At 38.8% G+C, this 20,418-nt stretch overlaps 2 protein-coding genes across 2 annotated transcripts in view; one reads left to right on the forward strand and one right to left on the reverse strand.

The window, feature by feature from the left end:
* LOC144634643 (ubiquitin-like modifier-activating enzyme 6) overlaps nt 1-20,418 on the reverse strand; it is a 29,857-nt gene that overhangs the window by 8,624 nt on the left and 815 nt on the right. The window contains exons 2-22 of the mRNA XM_078493700.1: nt 19,376-19,489; nt 18,770-18,864; nt 18,125-18,153; nt 15,768-15,862; nt 14,508-14,616; nt 13,391-13,471; nt 13,176-13,298; nt 11,876-11,999; nt 10,960-11,072; nt 9,765-9,827; nt 8,498-8,574; nt 8,136-8,202; nt 6,794-6,940; nt 5,640-5,707; nt 3,946-4,024; nt 3,083-3,160; nt 2,776-2,853; nt 2,236-2,284; nt 978-1,007; nt 346-451; nt 73-139 (exon numbers count right to left, since the gene is read on the reverse strand). Of these exons, the coding sequence (XP_078349826.1) occupies nt 73-139; nt 346-451; nt 978-1,007; nt 2,236-2,284; nt 2,776-2,853; nt 3,083-3,160; nt 3,946-4,024; nt 5,640-5,707; nt 6,794-6,940; nt 8,136-8,202; nt 8,498-8,574; nt 9,765-9,827; nt 10,960-11,072; nt 11,876-11,999; nt 13,176-13,298; nt 13,391-13,471; nt 14,508-14,616; nt 15,768-15,862; nt 18,125-18,153; nt 18,770-18,864; nt 19,376-19,419 (1,722 nt within the window). The 5' untranslated portion in view covers nt 19,420-19,489. The remainder of the gene's footprint in view (nt 1-72; nt 140-345; nt 452-977; nt 1,008-2,235; nt 2,285-2,775; nt 2,854-3,082; nt 3,161-3,945; nt 4,025-5,639; nt 5,708-6,793; nt 6,941-8,135; nt 8,203-8,497; nt 8,575-9,764; nt 9,828-10,959; nt 11,073-11,875; nt 12,000-13,175; nt 13,299-13,390; nt 13,472-14,507; nt 14,617-15,767; nt 15,863-18,124; nt 18,154-18,769; nt 18,865-19,375; nt 19,490-20,418) is intronic.
* The window catches only part of LOC144635958 (uncharacterized), a 30,534-nt gene continuing 29,698 nt past the window's right edge, over nt 19,583-20,418 (forward strand). The window contains exon 1 of the mRNA XM_078495122.1: nt 19,583-20,185. Coding sequence (XP_078351248.1) covers nt 19,990-20,185 — 196 coding nt within the window. The 5' untranslated portion in view covers nt 19,583-19,989. The remainder of the gene's footprint in view (nt 20,186-20,418) is intronic.

Raw genomic sequence — 20,418 nt, forward strand, 5'->3', positions numbered from 1 at the left:
GTAAGAGTGACCTAATCTTGTTTGAGTAGGTAGGTTGAATGGCAAACTCATGGGAAATAGCACCAATCGTACCTGAACATGTCCCTTGGGTCCCATAGTTCCTGACTCCAGAAGGGCCCTTTGAGTACTCACGCACCGGCTACAAAACAATGCAAATGTGACGGTAAGTTTCCTCCAGTGTCGCTCTCAGACACTACCTAATGAGTCGTCTCCTTACGAATTCTATATTCAACACAGTAGAGGCAACGATATTTCATTGTTCAGTGCATGTTGTCGGTTAGTAAAGTAATAGACAGTGGTCACATATGGTATATTTATGTACGAACTTTTCTCACAGGCACTAACCTATCCATGTACCGTCGGGCTTCTACATTGTCAAGAGCATTAACCACAAGGTCCTGAGACTCAAAAAACTGATCCGTGTACAAAGTTTCTTCTGTTTCTGGGCAAACTGTGAAAATAGAAGAGAAAGGAAAAAAAAAAACATTTCAAAGGCAATCAAACCATCATAGGGACAACTTTAAACAACAAGAAACTACCATAACATTTTGCTCGCATCTTATCATACACAACATATTTCTTCTTGCCCCGTTTAGAAGCCATTCATTCAAGATATAGTGTCTGAGTGGGGAGGTCTGTTGTATAACCGCTACATTTACTACCGAATTCAATCGGTGAGGTCTCTCCTTACAGAGGTCTGAATGGGTGGCAGAAATTAACACAATCTAGCAGACACTCGGCACATTTGGCCGCAATACCATCTTGGAGAATTGATTGAGCCCGCGGGTTTTCAGCAGGGATGTTGCTAAGTAACAATATGTCATATCTCGATAACGAAAGCTGACGTGATAAACTTCGGAGTGCTCGCGCTATTTTTGATTGGACGCTTAGAATCGAATTCTTCGGACCACTTGTTCGGGGACTAATCAAAATTGGCGCCCTTCACACTTACTCTCAATGTTTAGGTTACACAATACCTTTGTGTTGATGTGGGTCCACATGAACATCTGAGAAGAAAACAAAAACATTAGTTCACAGGCCAAGTGGTTCACACTACCTTTGCTTAACTCCAGCCTTAACTATAGCCAATGCAAATCGCTCGCTACGCTTGGGGATCGCTCTTTTCATGTGGCCGCCCCTAAATTATGGAATGATCTTCCAAGTGAAATAAGAAACATGTCTATTCAAAGTTTCAAGAAAGCCATCACGACCTTTTTATTTTCAAAAGCTTTTTAATTGTACATTTCTTTTTATACTGTTATATACATTTAAACCTTTTTTAGCCTGTGAATTTAAATTTAATTTTTTTTTTAGCTTTTTTTTAACTGTATTGTAAGATTGTAATGCGCAATTGAAAATTTTTAAATTGATAATTGCGCAAGATAAGTTAATAAATTATTAATTATTTATTAGTTTCTGTAGAATAAAGTGACCAGGAGTATTGCTAGTATACTCCTAGATGGGATGAGATGCTAGCTCATTGCTGGTTAGTTCAAAGAATTTTGGTCGAGTTAATCGTCTCGCAATAGCGTTGCATTGTAAAATACAAGAATAACCTTGTGCATCAACACAGAGCGTTTATCTACGTGTTTAAAATGGGGTCCCTCAAACTACCACTGCTTGGTTCTGACAAAACATGACTGCACTGACTGAGTTGCCAAAGTGCAGGCTTACGACTGGCCAAAAGTCTTTTGCTTACCGCGAAGCAAAGATTTATAACAACCTGCCAAAACATATCAGAGACACGGATAGCCTTAACTTTTTTAAAAGAGAATTTTTAAATATTTTTTCAATTTGTAAATATGACTTTATTATTGTAATATACTGTATATAGGTTTTATACTTACTAACCTACTTTTATACTTAATACTTTACGCAACTTTTATTTCGTTTTTCATTTTTTTCTTTCCTGTAAATAGTTTGTATGGCGGAATAGCCCCCAAGGGGGAGCTATCCAATAAAGTATGTAGTATGTTTTTTTTGGAGAGGGGGGGGGGGGAAGGGGGGGAGGAGAGCAGGTTTCGCCGAGGAACATGTTTTCAGTTCACATTGTAGAGAAACCCAACAAACTTGGGATGACTGTTACTTCTAACATAGGTTAGAGAATACGCACGAAAATAAATAATTTTTATTCAGTGGCAATTTCTTTACTGTTAGGGACCATTAATTTTGAGTGTTTACTTAGCCCGTAAGTCAGTAATAACAGAAGAACACCAACGCTGACCATCATCTTACCCGGGTTTATTAATGCAACTGATGAAGCAGCCGTCACAGATTTGGGTTTCTGCAAAGAAGAAAAAAATTTGCAACACAAACTGGTTACAAGCTTCTTTGTCCAAGAACACGCTCAGAGTGCACGCTATCCCCATTCACAGACTTTCTCAAGAATGAAAATAATTGGTTAATTGATTACTACTCCCTTTGGTATCTTCCAATTTGAGCAAGGCGAGCAATAGAATTGAAAGTTTGACTTTCCTACAGCAGTTAGCCCCAAATTTGGCCAGAACCGCAAATAATATACTGAGCCCGCGGTTTCGGTGAAGAAGTTGCTAGGCAACATCACTTACCAATAACCTTATAAGGTCACGCTGACGTAACACTCGCGAATACTATTGCAATTTGATTGGAGAACAAGATTAGGAAACCCTTTTAGAGCTTGTTCTCCTGGCTGTCTCATGAAGGTTCTTTGTCCACCAATATAATTTATTATACAACTCGTTCCCGACAATTTAAGACAAGCACAAGGGCTAGCTTCACTTTAGTCTTTTTACGTACCTGGATGTGGTGAGGCCGAAATAAGAACTGGCGATTTAAATTCGACTTCTCTATGAGGTCATTGTCCGTGACGGTCATCTACAGAGAAAAAACAAAAATAAAGGTTGCCTCAAAATTAAAGCACTACCTCTAATAGATGAAATGCCACCTTCTAACGAATTTGCCTTTGAGCATAGCCGCCACTCATCGCTCTTCTAGGGCGGGTGGCTGCTTTGGGTGTGACAAGAAAAGTCGCTGTAATCGATGAGAGACGGGTGATTTGTGAGCTTCATACGACTGAAATGAATAGAAAGATTAAAGAATTTACCTTGCCATTGTGACCTCCTGAAATTCCTAAAAGAGCAAAATTCTTCAAAAGTTCACATCCTATAGCACCACATCCGACCTACAAAAAGCAAAACAACTCGTGAAGGAAACCGAAATTTTTCGACTTAGGAAAAATAACTCAATGCCATGTTTATGAGCAACAGTGGAAATATAGATACAACAAGCTGTATCAAAATGAAATGATATTCGTTTTAGATGACTCTTCTTCCAAAAGCAATATATATTACTTTGGTCTGAAGCATATTAAAACCATTTTCATTTTATCGAGATTGATCGGCTCACGTTTAGCCACATTTGGTACACGTTATAGCGACCGCCCACCCCCCCCCCCCCCCGAAAGTTTCGATAGGAAAAGGCTGTTTTAAGACGGATTCCGCTGAAAGTTCAAGCAATGAGTGCGAAAATTAAGTATCAAAAATCTACTCATTGCACGACAACATTTTGTATACTATTTAAAAGATATCATCGAAATTCATTTGTCTTAGTGACCCCGCAATTAAATTCTAAAGCATTCTCGAGAAAATTAAAGTCAAACCTCAAAAAAATGTATTAAACGCGCGCCATTTTGTTTTGAACTGGCGCAAGACGTCCGTTTTAACTGAAATAAAGACAAATTCAAATCCATTTTTCTCTCGTGGGGTCAGCTTGAGTGCTAAATTTTTGGCAGGTTTTTGTTAGCTGTACTAAAACTGTTGCCATGCTAAGAGGTCTTTTTGGTAACTTTATTTTTGCTTGTATTGCTCGAAAATTGTGCGGAATCCATCTTAAATGCAAAAGTAATTAGAGTGTAACTCGGCTTATATCCGGAGGGGCCTAGCTCAGCATGAAATAATTATATCTCACCATAAATAACCTCAGATCTGACAGTTTTTTACGCAGTTCTTCTCCGATGCAAATGCGAAGACAGTCATATCGATCTTGCCTAGCAATAAAAAGAAATTATAACAAATAAAGTTACTCCTTTACGTCAACTGTGTTTCAAGTTAAGCTCCGTTTAGGACCTAAATTAAAATGTTGTGAATTGAAATCCCGTTAACCCAACAATGGACCACTTAAATCTGTTTGCATTCAACATAACATAATGCCTTAATGTCAGCTGTCTGGTCAACTGACTGACTGACTGACGGACGGACGGATTAAGGTGCTGTTTTACTGAATTTAGGAATTATGGTTTTTGTTTTGTTGACGAATTCGAGACTTCAGCTGCCCTATTACATCTACACATTATAACAAACATTACGAGAAAGGCTTCAAGGGACACTGTCATGAGCTTCACTTCAAAATCTCAAGAGCCTTAAAAGACGCATGGAAACCTATAGTAAGTAAGTAAGTAGGACTTTATTTAACGAGGGTGACACCTGACAGTAATCAAACTGATAAACTTGTGGCCCTCACAAAAATATAACAATAACGGAAATATAACAATGGTATAAACTTTAAAAATAGATAAAACCTATAAATAGTTGTCCAGTTTTGTAAAAAAAAAAAAAATACTATGCAGGCGTACCAGGGCCGTATCCAGACCTTTCCCACAGACGAGGCAAGATCTTGCCAGGGGGCTCGTAGGGCATGCCTCTAGAAAATGTTGAAATGTAGACGCTCTGAAACTCTTTCAGATACATTTTTCTCCGGGGGGGGGGGGGGTACTCCCATAAATTTCGGCGCCGCCAAATTTTTGCCGCCAAGGTTCTTAAACCCTGACCCTATTTAAGGATAAAGAAAGCGAAAATTGATACCCTTTTTAAGGCCCAAAACCGAAAAATGACACCCTATTCAAGGGGAGGAGAAGCGTTCCATGACGACCCAAATAACGGCTAACCGCGCACGGCAAGACACAAATCTCTATAAAATCACTTGACTAGTACCTGAACAGAAAATTCAGTTTTAAGATACCTTTTTTGGTTTAGCTGGGCGTTTATTTTAGCTTATAGAATTTAGGTACCCTATCTAAGGATCACACCGGGAACTCGTTACAAAAAGGAGCAAAAATGATACCCTATTTAAGGACCGAGAACCTCAATTTAAACCATACCCTATCGGGCGGCACATACCTATATAGGCCACATATGGGAGTACCCCCCCACCGGGCATTTTTCATGAGGTATTTCTTGTTCAAAGGGGGATTACTTTCCCAACAAAATATATTTTGGTTTTAATTTTGGGTAAAAATCAAGACGAGGCAAGTGCCTCGTCTTGCCTCTTGCTAGTTACAGCCCTGTGTACTGAAGCTATAAACAAGTGATCATATTATTGTGATGTCATCAGGAACTTTAGATCTCAACTTGAAAAAGTGAGGCTAACCATAGTTAGTTTCCATTGTTAGTAACTAACTTTTTCAAGTTCTGCACTTGTGACCTGAAAAACAGCTTAAAACTCATAACGGCTCTCCATTTCCTCAAACAACAATTTACTTTATATCTTCATCTTCATGTTCTAGGCGCATTTCGTGAGCGAGAGTACTTCGCTAATTTTAGTACTTTTTACTGAAATGCAGAAAACACCCCTGTGACAGTGTCCCTTTGAGACATCATTCATACCTGGGTAAAAACGATGTTTTGTCTAATTTCTCCTGCCCCTTGAGCACTTCAGTGGCATCAATGTAAAGCTGTAAAGATGGACGAAACTGGTTATACCAGCACTGATTGCAAACGATTTCATGTAACAGACTTGACATGTTTATGACAAATGGTCAGGTTGCCAATGAAAATCTTAGTGTGGTGGTCAGAATTGACATGGCAATTTTCACTCTACTCAGCTTCAATGTTGTTGTTATTGTTACTTCAATGTGTGTACAGTGTGTACATGTAGATTCTCCGTTTATTGCATAAAGCCCTGACCAAACGGCAACGCAAGTTGAAAACTTGCGCCCACTTGCGTCTTCATAGCCTGCGTAGCAGCACACAGCGGTCAAACGCAGCGCGTGTGCGCAGTTACTGTGCAATTCCCGCCAAAATTCTCCATACAAAGTCTTAAATTTTCCGCAAACTTTCGCTTTAAACCCAAAAGTTAACGCCGTCCCTAGAAAGTTAAGGTTTATAGGCCGCTTATGGATTGGAAATTTGATAATTCATCTCCACTGAGTGTCCCAGCTTGAACTGTTCTTTCACCGTACTATTTCTTTATTAATTTCTTGCAAAAGTTTGCCCGCTTTCGAGTCAAAAGTTCGAGGCGGCAAAGACAGGATGTGACGTCAATTTTTGCGTTTGACCGCTGTGTGGCGTAGCAGCCGCCTGTCTTTCCGAGCGCGCGTATTAAAAGGACGCGAGATCGTGAGAGGCCATCCCACGCCTTTCGCGCTTCCCATACGAGCGCTCGAAAATACTACACCAGCGCCTGATACACAGGCTAGCGTCTTCATTTGGCCAGGACTTGCGTGCACCTGCGTTGACTTGCGTTCACTTTGGTCGAGATCAAGTTTGCACTTCAGTTAACGCAATTTTTTCACCGTCACCAATCGCAAGTCAACGCATTTTTTTGCAATTTTTTTTAAATACTGAATTGCACCTCAAAGCATTTTAAATTACTTTTTGCAAACTTGCGTGCACTTGCGACTAAACTTGCGAGTCCGTTTGGCCACCCAACGCATGTCTATACGCAAGTTAAACTTGCAACTACTTGCGTCCACTTGCGTTACCGTTTGGCCAGGGCTTAACGGTTGGTTGAAATATTCTTTAATTCTTACAATACATACCCACTGTTTTAAAGGAGTGTACTTTCCAGTCAAAGCTTTTAATACTTCTTGGCCAACAATTCCACCAAGAGAAGCAGCTAGGGGTGAAAAACACCCTCGTGATGTGAAAGCCAAGTTACGAAGCAGTTTTTCATCCAGGTTATCGGCCTAAAAAACAAGAGCAAAACATACTCTGGTCACAACATTTTTATTACATCAAATCAAATATGATCAAATGCACTTTTATCAAGTCTGAAAATTTCCAACAACTTATTGATCACATTTTCACACCACCTAGACATATAGTCAAGTCTCTCTTAACGGACACCTCCATAGGACGGACACCTGGTGATGGTCCCATCCTGCCTTTTTCAGTCAATTCGCTGTAACTTACAACCCTCCAAGTTAAGACCATTTTAGTCGCCATGGCGACTAAATTGGAACCAAAGTCCCCAGCCTGGCGACTAAAATTGAGAAGAAGGATTGAAAGGGTGAGCTTAATTTAGCGACTAAAATTTTTCACTGGCGACCAAACTTGAGCAGTTAGTGGCCAAATGGCCACTAAGGAAAAAAATAAACTTGGATGGGATCGTGAAAAAAGCGAATAGGGAGTTAAGTCTTAACTCCCTATTCGCTTTTTTCATGATCCCATAATACATCTAGTTTACCCCCCAAAATTTTTGCATAAGCATTGTTTTCAATTTGTCTTGGGACGATTGTATGTCATTGTGAATCCCAAGAGAAATTGAAAACAATGCTTATGCATAAATTATGGGAACGGTGAAAACAGCGAATAAGGTGGACACCTCTCTAAGATGGACAGTAAGAGCCGGTCCTGACAGTGTCCGTCTTAGAAAGAGTTAACTGTATTACTTTGAACACTAAATACTTCTACAGAATCCAAGAATAATAAGTTCACATTGTTTAGAAAATACACATAAGTACTCAGAATGTTGACATAATATCATGCAGCTTTAGCGACACCTGTACTCAGCTTTTCTTTGGTAATCAAAGTTTGAACATTCCAGAAAATATCCATACCCACCCCAAAGAAGGTCATTGGAACTTCCAAGGGGGTGGACTGGAATTTCCAGAGGGGTGGGGTGGAGAGTTCAAACCAAAAAAACCTTCTGTGGGGGGAGGCATGGATTTTTTTCTTGAACAACAAAATATGCACTGGCAACATTCACTGTAACAATGCTCTGAAAAACAAATTTCACGGGGGTGGTGAAGCCAGAAGGGATTCTAAATGACACTTGTGATTAAAAACATTATTAAGAGCAAACAATGTTGTTTTCTGGAACTGATCAACAAAACTGAGGATACTACAAATCTGATGACACTTTATCATTAGACTACTAACCTTGGTAACTGCTTTCTCATTTAGCGATTTTGCCAACTCATACAATTTTGAGGCATCACTGCTGCTTCTAAAATATCAAGAGAAAAGTTGGCATTTTAGGTTCACACCCTCTGATCTCCAATGCAAGGACACAAAATAACTGTCTGGCAAAAAAAACATGACGATTAACCTTATAACTACTTATAATACAAATTATAAAAACAGTACAATGTTAGTCCAGTACTTTTAGTAGGAAAAGTGAGGAAAATTGAAACGGTCATTTGACATCGATTATTTTGTAACTTGAGCTATTAATTAATAAGTAATCAGCAAAAAGAATTTATTGAATAGTTTAAGACCACACTTGTTTTTCTAGTTATTACCTGATCTCTGGTAGCCTTCCATACTGTTCTTGAAATAAGTGTAGAGCATGTATCCCAAAGTGCAGCTGTAAAGGAACCTAAGTAACAAACAGCATTATATCACCCTGTGGGTAACAAGATCTAGAAAGAAGATCCATGGTGCATAGTTTAAGATACTTCAAGGTAGCATACATGTACAAGGTGCCAACCTGAGAACATCCATTTTCAGGAAAATACCGTAAACACCCGCGTATAAGCCGCACCCTGAGTTTAACAACTCAAATGTTGGAAAAAAGTTTTTTGAAAGTAAATCAAAGAAAATCCAAAGTCGAGTCAAAAATCCAAAGTTGAGTCTTTAGGAAGTCTTCTTCATCGAACGTGAACTCAATGAACATTGAAACAGAAAATACTTCAGTCTTACCCACAATTAACCAACTTTGACATATTATGGGTGATCTTTTTCTGGCATTTGTTGACAGGCATTTCTTCATTCAACGCAGTTTTTCCATAGATTTTTGTGTCACAACAACAAGAACACGCGTTTGCAGAACGTTCGTAGCTTAGTAACCAGGCATGTGATCGGACGCGAAATATGGAACTAGGGCGAGAACGTAAAGCAAAACAAGATGGCGATGGAGTCGTTCGGGTTTCGTGGCTATCATATCGACAAATTAAAGAGATTTGGGAGCCATCTATTGGAGATAAACTTGTTGCATAAAGAGAGTTTCGTAATCAGTTCAACAAATTTTCCATCAAAGTGCAAAATGAGAAAGAAACAATTGGCCATCTTACTCGTGAATACTCGTGGTATTTTCTCGCTCGTAAAAGTATCAATATTACTGTTAAAATTATAGGCCATTGTCGACACTGCAAACAGTATAGGAGCTGTCAAACTTGCAAAAGCAATGACCGGTACTCTCTTGTAGTTTTATGTTATATTTATTTACATAATTTTCCATAAATTAGCATCAGTTAACGAAAATTTACGGCACCTTTTCCGAATGTTCCCGCAGATAAGCCGCACCCCCGCTTTCGAGCGAACATTTTTGGAAAAAAGGTGCGGCTTATCTGCGGGTTTTTACGGTATGTCAGGTTTAAATAGCCAAAATGCATGACATGAAACAAACCCCTATCAGTTGATTCAGTTTATTCATCCAGTCCTTGTTTATTGATTCTTCATGCTTTACTACATACATATGTACAAATATCAACTGAACCCTGAGATAAAACTGTTAATAAAATCATACCGTAATAGTACATACTAGATAGATACTACATTAGGTCATACCTCCATTTTACTAAGATCTGCAGTGAGGATATCTGGTTTACTAAGCTGTGTCTCAAGTGACTCCTGCAGAAAGAAATTGTAATCAGCCATGGTCAGTTCTTAAAAAAGAACAGTATTAAATCTTTTCTTTCCAGTCCCATGCTCGCACACACTGCCTAGAAACCAACTGTTTATATAGAATCATTATAACAGGCATGCAATGAATGTAGAAGGCTGAGTGGTTATAGCCATCTGCTGTACATGTAGACACATATTAAATTTAAGTATGTTATAAAAAATAAATAATAATAACAATCTTTTATTAGGAAGCTCCATCACTAAAAGTGGTTTACATAGAGATCCTAACACTAGATATATATTATATTTAATGATACAATTAAATTCTATAAATTAGAGCTAAAACCGAAAATTATAAATAAGAGCTAAAACCGAAATATATTAAATGTGAATGGTTACACAGTGAACTCCCTCTAAGGTATACACCTTGGGATCAACTCAAGCTGTCTACGTCATAGAGGTATCTGCCTTAAAGGGACTGTGTCACGGCTTAGTTAATTTTATGTTATTAAATTTTGCCAAATATTCGATATGAAACGAAATGTTTGCAAATGAATAAATTCAATGATTCTAAATGACAAAACCATAGCTTCATTACAGCCAAATGTGTCTCCTGGCCGTTACAATTTAAAGTTACAAGCAGACAAGATTAATTTTGAAAACTGTTCCGCCAGACCATATTAAAAACCCATATCGCAATCCGTTTCAATTTTCGACACTTTTGGCCATCCGTATCTTCTTTTGCATTTGGTGTGTTATTTGAATATTCCTTCACTGTTTTAAGAGGTTATTTTATATATTTAAACGAATTTGAGGGTCATTTTCTATGCCAAAGTTTGGCTAAAATCCGTGACACGGTCCCTTTAAAGAGAGTTCAGCTACAGACAAAAAAGTGAAATTCGTCCAGAACCAGCCAGCCAACACTGCTCGCCTTACAGTAGTGTCCACTTTGAGAGAGTTGACTTGTACTGTAGCTGCCTAGCTTTCTGCACAACACTTGTGCAAATTATAAAAAAATTCTAGAAAAATGCCAGCAGCTAGCTCAGTTTTGAAACACCGGTAAGTATAACACCTATAAGTGTTTACAAATGCATCAAAATTTATGAGAAAAACCAAGAAGTTGTGATCAGTCACTTACAAATGGTATTAAAGAAGAAGAACTTTTAGCTTGTCTTGCTATTCCGCCATATTGGTAAGCTTCATATTCTGGTCCAGTGGTGTCACAGATGCTGAACGCATATGGAGACAATACTGCAAATTACAATATCCCAGTCTGTTAATATGCCATATCACTATTTTTCATACAGTTACCGTAATGATTCAACTTAGCGCCCGGGGCGCTTATTTACTTTTGGCACCTCAAGGGAGGGCGCTTATTCGAGACAGGGCGCTTATTCGGGACAGGGCGCTTATTTAATTTTTTGAGAAACAACCAAATGTATCTTATAATAACAGGAACTGTAACAGTTAGAAATTGTTAAAAGTTCAGTTACTTTTAAAATAATTCTTCATTTTAACAGTAAATATATACATGAACTGTACGGTGAACGGTCAGGAGTTTATCTAGTTGACGTCAGTGACTTCAGTAGGGCCAGTTATCCACAATAGGGGCACTTATTAGAATAGGGGTGCTTATAAGAATGGGGGCGCTAATAAGAATGGGGGCGCTTATTGGAATAGGGGCGCTTATTTACAAAAACACATTCGAAGGGGGGCGCTTATTCGGAAGGGGGCGCTTATTGGAAGGAGGGCGCTAAATCGAATCATTACGGTAACTCAATATTACACATGTATACACATAAGTCAACTCTCTCTTAACAGACACCTTTATAAGATGTACACCTCCATAAGACGAACATCTGGTGTTGGTTCAGTCGGTCATCGGACATTGGCCGACCAAAATTTGCTAATGTCCGATGAAATCCAAAGTGTGGTTGGACATAATGTCCGGACAGTTTTTTGATCATAAATCATTTTACAGCAACAATGAAAAAAATATCTACATGTATTACAGCTGCTCACAAAAAACCTTACAATAGTAAACAGTTTCTAACCTTTGACTCTCTGCTCCGAATCATTGAGAACTGTCATTCCAACTATTTCTTTGAAAGTAACTTTATCACCAGTCTGTAATCCGTGCATACGATTATCTAATGTCGTCACCACACCGGGATTTGCCTGAAACATATTTTGCAACAAATAAATTATTTTTGACCTGGTTCTAAACCTACAGTGTAGTACAATACTATACAGTATGTCCTTACATGTTATGCAAGAGGGGCTGAATAGGTTTGTGGATTAACGGATTCGGCCTTAAAAAGCACCTGGATTGCGTATTTTTGCGATGGATTTGAGCAAATTCGCATATTTGGAAAATACAGGGGATCCTGATTCTGCTAGAATTTTGGCCCGGATTTCAGACTCTTCATGTCAAGAAACTTTGATCATGGATAGTAATTAATGATTAAGTTTTTATCATTTTGGTTGGTCTCCGTCGGTATGTTGACAGAATTGTCACAAAAACAAGCAATTAATCAAAACTTATTCAAAAATTGGCATAAAAAACAGCATCTACCGTCTGTTGCAGTGAAACTATACCACACAAAGTTTCGAAGTATTGCGGATTTGGATTTGAACGAAAATAATGGCAATTGACAGATTTGGGCAAAAAATAGGATGGATCCATGGATTTGCATACCCCTATTCACACCCCTACACAGCAACATTAAAACCAAATTCATTAAAATTTATTTTATAAATTAAATAACAAACACGCGCTGGCTTTTGCCAAAGTTGTATTACATTTTGCCTTGCATTGTGACTTTTATTGTATGACTGATGAAGTTTGAAGTGGATGGTACCAGGGTTGGAAACTAAAATTTTGGACCACTTGCCATCTGGGCGAGTTACCTTCAAATTGCACTCGCCCAGATCAATTTTCACTCGCCCAGTCAAGAAAATGACTGTATGTATGTATGTATGTAAATTTGTACAAGTACGTCCGTCATGTAACAATCACAAAGCAGAAGCCATTTTTGTCTGTTTATGAACCAGGATTGTTATAGATTTCAAAATAATGGTAAGCTATTTGCTTGTGGACAGTGTAGATTATTTTAAAGTGGAAAGTGAAAAGTTACACTTATTTTGAATAATATATTCTGGATATGAAAATCGTACTCGCCAAACCGGGCGAGTGATCCGTGATTTGTACTCGCCCGACCGTTTTCACACTCGCCTGGGCGAGTGGGCGAGGGCAATTTTCAACCCTGTGGTACCTAGCTTTGCATAATTTCAACTGCAGACTGTAAGTTGAGTAATGACCAAGGTTTTATCACAGTTTTACATCTTGCACACCTTAGTGATGTTCCAAATAAAGAATTCTTTTGGTTCTTCTCCTGTGGAATCAAGTACTTCAAACAAAGGTCCAAAATCACAGAATGCCCAGCTGATTACTCCTTGTACTCCTGCACAGATAAACTACAGAAAAATAAGCTACACGTGTCACAACAGTACAGGTATAATAGGAATTAAAAGAAAAATGAATAATGGCAAGTGTAAATGCCACTTACCTTGATTGGTGGCGTCTGTGACCTGCAAAATGTGTCTACTGCAAGTTGTAGACTGAGTGGTGCCTCTGTAAGAATGACACACTAAAGTAGAGAAAGACAGTTTGTGTAAATTGCTATATTTAGAGAGGAAGCTGGTTTTCATGTGGGTCCTCCATCCAGCTCAAATTGGAAATATTTGAAAATGTTGGTTTTTCAGGAGGGGGTAATACCGGAGACCGTGGAGAAAAATCTCAAAACTCAACCAATAAATGGGCTGGAATCAAACACGGGCCACATTGGTGGGAGGCAGGTGCTCTCACCACTGCATCAGCCCTCCTGATCAAGGCACTTGAAGCCTTCTTTAGCTGGAGTTTTCTTGAAAACTTCATAAAAATAACCTGGCTACAACTTGGTTTAATTTGGTGCCGGTTTACTTGTCAAACCTTACTGAAAAAAAAAAGAGTTATATTTACATGTATTCAAGAGAGGTCAGAGCCAGAACTATGCCATTTCCCTTTACTATGGCCCCCAGGCCAACATTTATACACAATCTTGACTGTTCACATGTACCTGATAGTGAGTTAAGAACTTAAAGTTTTCATCGCTGATTGAAGAAGTTGAAGTCTGAATGCTCACATATGGGTATGTTTATTGTAGTTTTCTTGAAAACTTCATAAAAATAACCTGGCTAAAACTTGGTTTAATTTGGTGCCGGTTTACTTGTCAAACCTTACTGGAAAAAATGAGTTATATTTACATGTATTCAAGAGAGGGCAGAGCCAGAACTATGCCATTTCCCTTCACTATGGCCCCCAGGCCAACATTAATACACAATCTTGACTGTTCAGATGTACCTGATAGTGAGTTAAGAACTTAAAGTTTCCATCGCTGATTGAAGAAGTTGAAGTCTGAATGCTCACATATGGGTATGTTTATCGTAGTTTTCTTGAAAACTTCATAAAAATAACCTGGCTAAAACTTGGTTTAATTTGGTGCCGGTTTACTTGTCAAACCTTACTGGAAAAAATGAGTTATATTTACATGTATTCAAGAGAGGGCAGAGCCAGAACTATGCCATTTCCCTTCACTATGGCCCCCAGGCCAACATTAATACACAATCTTGACTGTTCACATGTACCTGATAGTGAGTTAAGAACTCAAAGTTTCCATCGCTGATTGAAGAAGTTGAAGTCTGAATGCTCACATATGGGTTAAGTTCTGCTAGCCGTGAAGCACTGGCCTCTGCTCTGGAGATTTCAAAATTTCAGATAATTTTAATTGTTACTGTGCGTTTTGATGGTAAGGATGTAAATGGGTAATACTTAAATGAAACCTTTTTAAATGGTAAGTACATAATTCTTTGTGGGATTCAAATTCAAGTATTTGTGAATTTAAAAAATGATGATTTTTTTTATAATAATTCACTCTGTGATGAGGTCACGAAAAACGGGGTCGACCGCGCGAGACTTGGAGAAGGACTCAGTCGAAAGGGAGCTGGAAAAGAAAGGTTTAAGACAGGGGCGTAGCCAGCTTTTAAAGAGTTGTAGGCCTGGTCGATTGCTAGGTTTTTTTTTGGGAGGGGGGAGGGGGGGGTCCACCGGGGAGGTTTTTGAGATAAAGACCATATACTTTCTCCTTCTTTTTTGGTGATTCTGCGTGTATTTTGACAGCTTATAGTTCTAACATGACATGACAAGGAATATTAATTGCACTTATTTTCGCTCGTTCGTAAATAAACGCTCTTTTCTTCAACAGCACATGGAGTTGTGCGTTTGCCTGCCACCTGGCTTACCCAGAAGGTTTCACAGTTTGCACTTTCTAGATGAGCCTTGATCTCATCAGGAAAGGGGAGTTGCGAGACATATCATGATAAAATTGCTCTCTATTTCATTTTAAAAGTGCATCACCTTGAATTTTTTCTACTGTACATTTAAAAAATACGAGTAAGTTGAAAAATTTGTAGGCCCAGGCCTACGGGCCTATAGGCTAGCTACTCCCCTGTAAGAACATGGGCAGCAGCAGCATCGGCTGCGGAGGACAGAACAGCCTGGAGGCAGAGAGCTTACGGCCCAATTCTCCACTTGGAGAACGGATAAATGATGATGATGATGTCACGAAACAAATTACATGTGGACAGTGAGACCCCACAAATTTGTCTAAAATTCTGCAAGATGTCTTTTTTTTAAGGACCATTCGTGAACCACCTCTACTACCACTGTGGGTTAAATATGGACATGACTTTTCTTTTACCAAGTAAGTATTCCCAGGCAATTAGCTTTGAAACATTTCTCCTGCAGTAGTGAATGTTGTTCTTCTGACAGTGGATAAAATGTTTCAACACACACTGGATGTTTGGCTACATTAGAAAGATATTACATTATGTAGAGTACCGGTATACCTGTTTTTCTTGTCCTTGATATCATCTTCTCTCAAGAAAAATTGGCTTCCCAGATCTTCATAAGAGGCAATCTTTGTATCATGTAATGTGATAGACTATTGGATAGAGCAAAATAATGATTTTGAGTAATAATCCCACCACTTAATTAATTTTTATACCAAGATACTGCATCCACAGACCTTGACTGGCTTTGCGGAGGTAACACAGTGCTGGAAATTACTGTCGGTCATCGGACAGTGTCCGATCAAATATGCCAAAATGTCAGGCCAATTTTGAAATATGTTCGGTCAGGATGTCTGAGAACTTACGTGACTGTGTCTTGGAAAATTCAAATGTCTGACCAATTTTCTAATATGTCCGTTCAAAATAAACGTTTGGAAGGACACATGTCCTTTTAAGTAAGAAAAATTATTTCCAGCACTGTAACATAACAAAATGTTAAAAAAAGTAAGGTAAAGCCTGCTGTCGAGCCAAGTGGCTCATCAGGCCGGAGTTTATCCTGGTTTATTAAGCATTAAGTAGCTACAGTGTACCGTAAAGTTCCGTGTATAAGCTGCACCCGTAGATAAGCCGCAACCCCGATTTGGAAGCTCAAATTTTGGCAAAAAAATATACAGACAATAAAGTTTGAAGTTCAAGTGAAGTTTTATTGGTAAACAAACAAGGGCAAACAAGCGCGGTTTCAAAACACTGACATGGCGGTTGTTGCAATGTTTACTATAAATTAAGTCTTATGAAAGCGAAATTTTACTTGTCGTACCTCCTTTTTAGTTTGAGTTCACAATATCTTAAACTTGGATGCTCTCTTCATATCATTTTTTGGAGATTATCACTTCTGAACACTCCTGAAACATTTGTAATTCGCACAAATCGTACGCGAATGATGAATGCTTAGTAGCCAAGCTTTGAAATGTAGAGAGGAGTCTGGGAGAGATGTTTCCGTAGATAAGCCGCACCCCCGAATTCTGACTTGAATTTAGAGGAAAAAGGTGCGGCTTATACATGGATCTTTACGGTACACTGTAAGAGTATTGCTACTCCCCCCAGGGTGGGATGCTTGTCCATCGCAGTGTTACTTCTCAGCAGTAAATTCACCGATACCCATTTTATAAACCTGGGTGGAGAGAGGCACTATGAGAGGCTGTAAAGTGCTGCAGAATGCAGTGCCTAGCCAGGGCTGGAATCTGGACCATTCAATCCCGAGTTCAGCGCATACCATTAGGCCATCGTGCCTCCCATAACAAAATGTTTAAAAAAGCACTCTTCAAATCCAGTATCCCAACACTACTTGGCCATACTTTGGTTAGCCTCCTGCTAGCTGTGTTCATTTAAGGATCTTCATGCAAAAATATACTACTATAACAACATAAATTTGTCTTCGTCAAGTAGCTTTATCAAAGTGGGTCTGTTGTACAGTGTACACAAATAACTGCAGATGGGTGTCATCCTTTTACAGGCGGACCACTTTAATACAGACATCAAAGCAACAGGAAAGTGTGTCCGCATTATGGAGGTGTTTGTATTACCAAGGTAGACTTAATATGAATTTTTGTCTCTTTTGGACCAGGTGATCTATCTGTAATAGGGTGGTGTCTGTATTATAGAGGTGTACTGTACATGTATAAGGAATGGTTGACTAGCATAAGCATAAGCGAAGGGAGAGCCTGCACACAAGCCATTGAATTTCAAATCCGGCCCCCCGAAAAGTGACAACTTGTTGACAACTCGCCACGCTTCCGGTGACAATATATTGATGGCTCTATCGATCGAACGCCCACGCGTTCATTTCGAAAACAGTTGTGAACAAAGCGAGTGCATTCTGCATCTCGTCCTTCTAGAAGACAATTTACCGCATCTTCCTGTTCTTGTTTTAAGTTAAGGAGATCGTTATAGGAATCAAGCGAAAGTTTCCGAAATGTTTCCTGAACGCTGCTGAACGAAAATTACATGTCTATTCACGGATGCCCTAGTTGATTTGGCTTTGATATGGACGCTGGTTTTTCTCACATTAATTGAGCCTGTCATTTTTGACCAATCAGAGTGCTGCGTTCGTGGACGAACGCGCTGGATTTGAAATCGCAGACGAGTTCGCACCTTCAGTACTCGCGGGATCGTGCCTTCGGTGCTCGAAGAGTTCAATTCACGTTGCCCCCGAATAGAGAGCCTGCTCGCAGGCTACCAAGAGCATTAATTGGTGACAAGGCACTATTCAGTAAAAAAAATCATTGTTCATTTTCTTACTTAGAGTGTACACACAATACACAATAATATCTGACTACGTGTTCACCAAGCAAGTACAGTTTTTGAAATTCTTGTAAATGTCATTTTACATAAAAATCTGATGCTTAAAAAATTACCTTAATTCCAGCAAGGACGATGTTTTTGGCTGAAAAGAAATTAAAACAAAGTATTACTGAGTAATAAAAAAATCTGCTGACCAAAAAGAAGACAACAGTTACAAACAAAAACAATAAGACCCCAAAAATTAAGTCCAAAAATTTTGGACACCAAAACTCCTTCCAATGTTTTGTGAGAAAGAAAGAAATTAAAACAAAGTATTACTGAGTAATAAAAAAATCTGCTGACCAAAGAGAAGACAACAGTTACAAAAAAACCCAATAAGACCCCAAAAATTAAGTCCAAACATTTTGGACACCAAAACTCCTTCCAATGTTTTGTGAGGAACAAATCACTAATTAAAAGTCAAAAACTCTAAAATAAAGTGCTGCTATACTTTTAACAACTAATTTAAAAGTATATATGTACAGGCATGCATATCACAAACAGCTTTGATACGTTTTTTTATACTCTGTAACTTTATTGCAATATTTTTTTCCGCTTGGCCCAGCCACTTAGCTCGATTAGCCTTTAGTTAGCTATTTCTAAGTGGCTGTGCTCTTTTTTATTGTTAATTTTTTCTCTTGCATGTATTTACTTATTGTAAAACTCTTCTGGGCACGAAATAAAAGATTGTTGTTGTTGTTGTTGTTGTTGTATCTTACCTATTTCTATTCCCAATCCACCAAGACCACTAAGAAACACTTTGGATTGCGCCATTTTGATCATTGCCCCATCACCAAGCATATATCGCTGGCGACTGAGTAAAAAAAAAACACAGCTACACATGTAAGCAGCTATAATTGAATAAGCTCCCTTGAATCGCTAAACCATTGTAATCTGAACCTACAGTAACTTTAGGTGTCTTGAAGTAACTCAATTAGATTTTCAGACTGAAATTGTGGGTATGGTTTCACCTTCTGGTAAGAAACACAATTGGGGAACAGGTTTAATAATCACTTTTATAAGACTTTCATCTAGTTCAAACAAAAAAAGGGAAAATTAAGATTGGTATGGGAATGATACCAGTATATTTGGTCCAAAATAGAGTCAGGATTTAAAGAACTGGACGACACCCACACCAAAAACTCTAAAGAGAACCTACATGTAAATCTTGGGGCACATGTACTGTTTTATTTTCTGAACAGTCATGATAACTGATCAGTAGCCTATTTCATGACAAAATAAATCTTTTAGTTTATTAAGTGTTTCCTCTTAACAAATAGCATAGCCAATCAAAAGTTATCATTAATATTTAAAAATTATCTCACCTATACAAGGAGTCGTCTATTGCAATGCCAGTTGTGTTCTCCATTTTGTAACACGTCTTTTATTGAAGAAATTTTTTTCCTCAAGTTGTAACACTGTGGAGCCAAAGGGATTGCCTGTGGAAAGATAACTAAACTTCAGTACACCTAACGAAAATCCGTCATTTTTGGCAGTACCTTCCTTCCAATGAACACCCGCTTTCAAATTAGCGCATTGTCACTTCAATTGTAAGTTGTACTGTTTTAGGATATGTTTCAGGACACTATGTATGTACATTAAATTTTCTTGCTGCATGTTATCGTAACCATCCCATGGGGTCACCACCTTATTGTGGTGGGGTAGTTTGTGTGTCTCAGTGACCCCTAGAGCTATGTCGGCTAGAGTCTTGTACTCCTGGTAGGGTCACCCATGCTGAACAGGTCAAAGGGTAGAGGCCAGACAAAGTGTGACCTCCCTGGTCCTCCAGGTTAGTGGTTGGGCTGGGGGTAACCCACTCCCGTAAAAACAAGTTTAATACAGAAACAGAAGACATTTAAATTACTTTAAACATCGGTGAGGCGACGAGGACCCACAGTAGCAAAATGACACATCTGGGTCAAAGCCGAAAGGAAACCCAATGGCCGACAGCTTCAATAGTGAATCCGAAGCTCTAACCCAAGAAGACCAGATCAACCAAAAACAACATGGAGGAGGATGGTTGAAGATGAGAGGCAACCAGCTGGGTGGCAGAGCCTTTGCAGCAAATCGTAGTGGGTGGAAAGAGAATGTCAAAGCCTTATATGCCTTATGGCATGGAGTGATTATAGGTATAGGTAGGTATGTGATCGTTAACAAGTTGTAGGCTTGATTTCCATGAAATAATTTAAGTCATAGACTTTTAAGCTTGTCGCCTGTGACAAAGTCCTATTAAGGTTACGCACATTTACACATGATTGGACTGGAACCTGTTCCATACCAAACCGGACTGAATCAGCTTCTATTAATATGCAACCATTCTAGAACCAGTTTGGTACAGATCCAAAACTGGACCTGCAAAAAACAGCAC

This window comes from Oculina patagonica, chromosome 1 (genome assembly GCF_052425735.1).
Source record: "Oculina patagonica isolate OP01 chromosome 1, crgOcupat, whole genome shotgun sequence".
NCBI lineage: Eukaryota > Metazoa > Cnidaria > Anthozoa > Scleractinia > Oculinidae > Oculina > Oculina patagonica.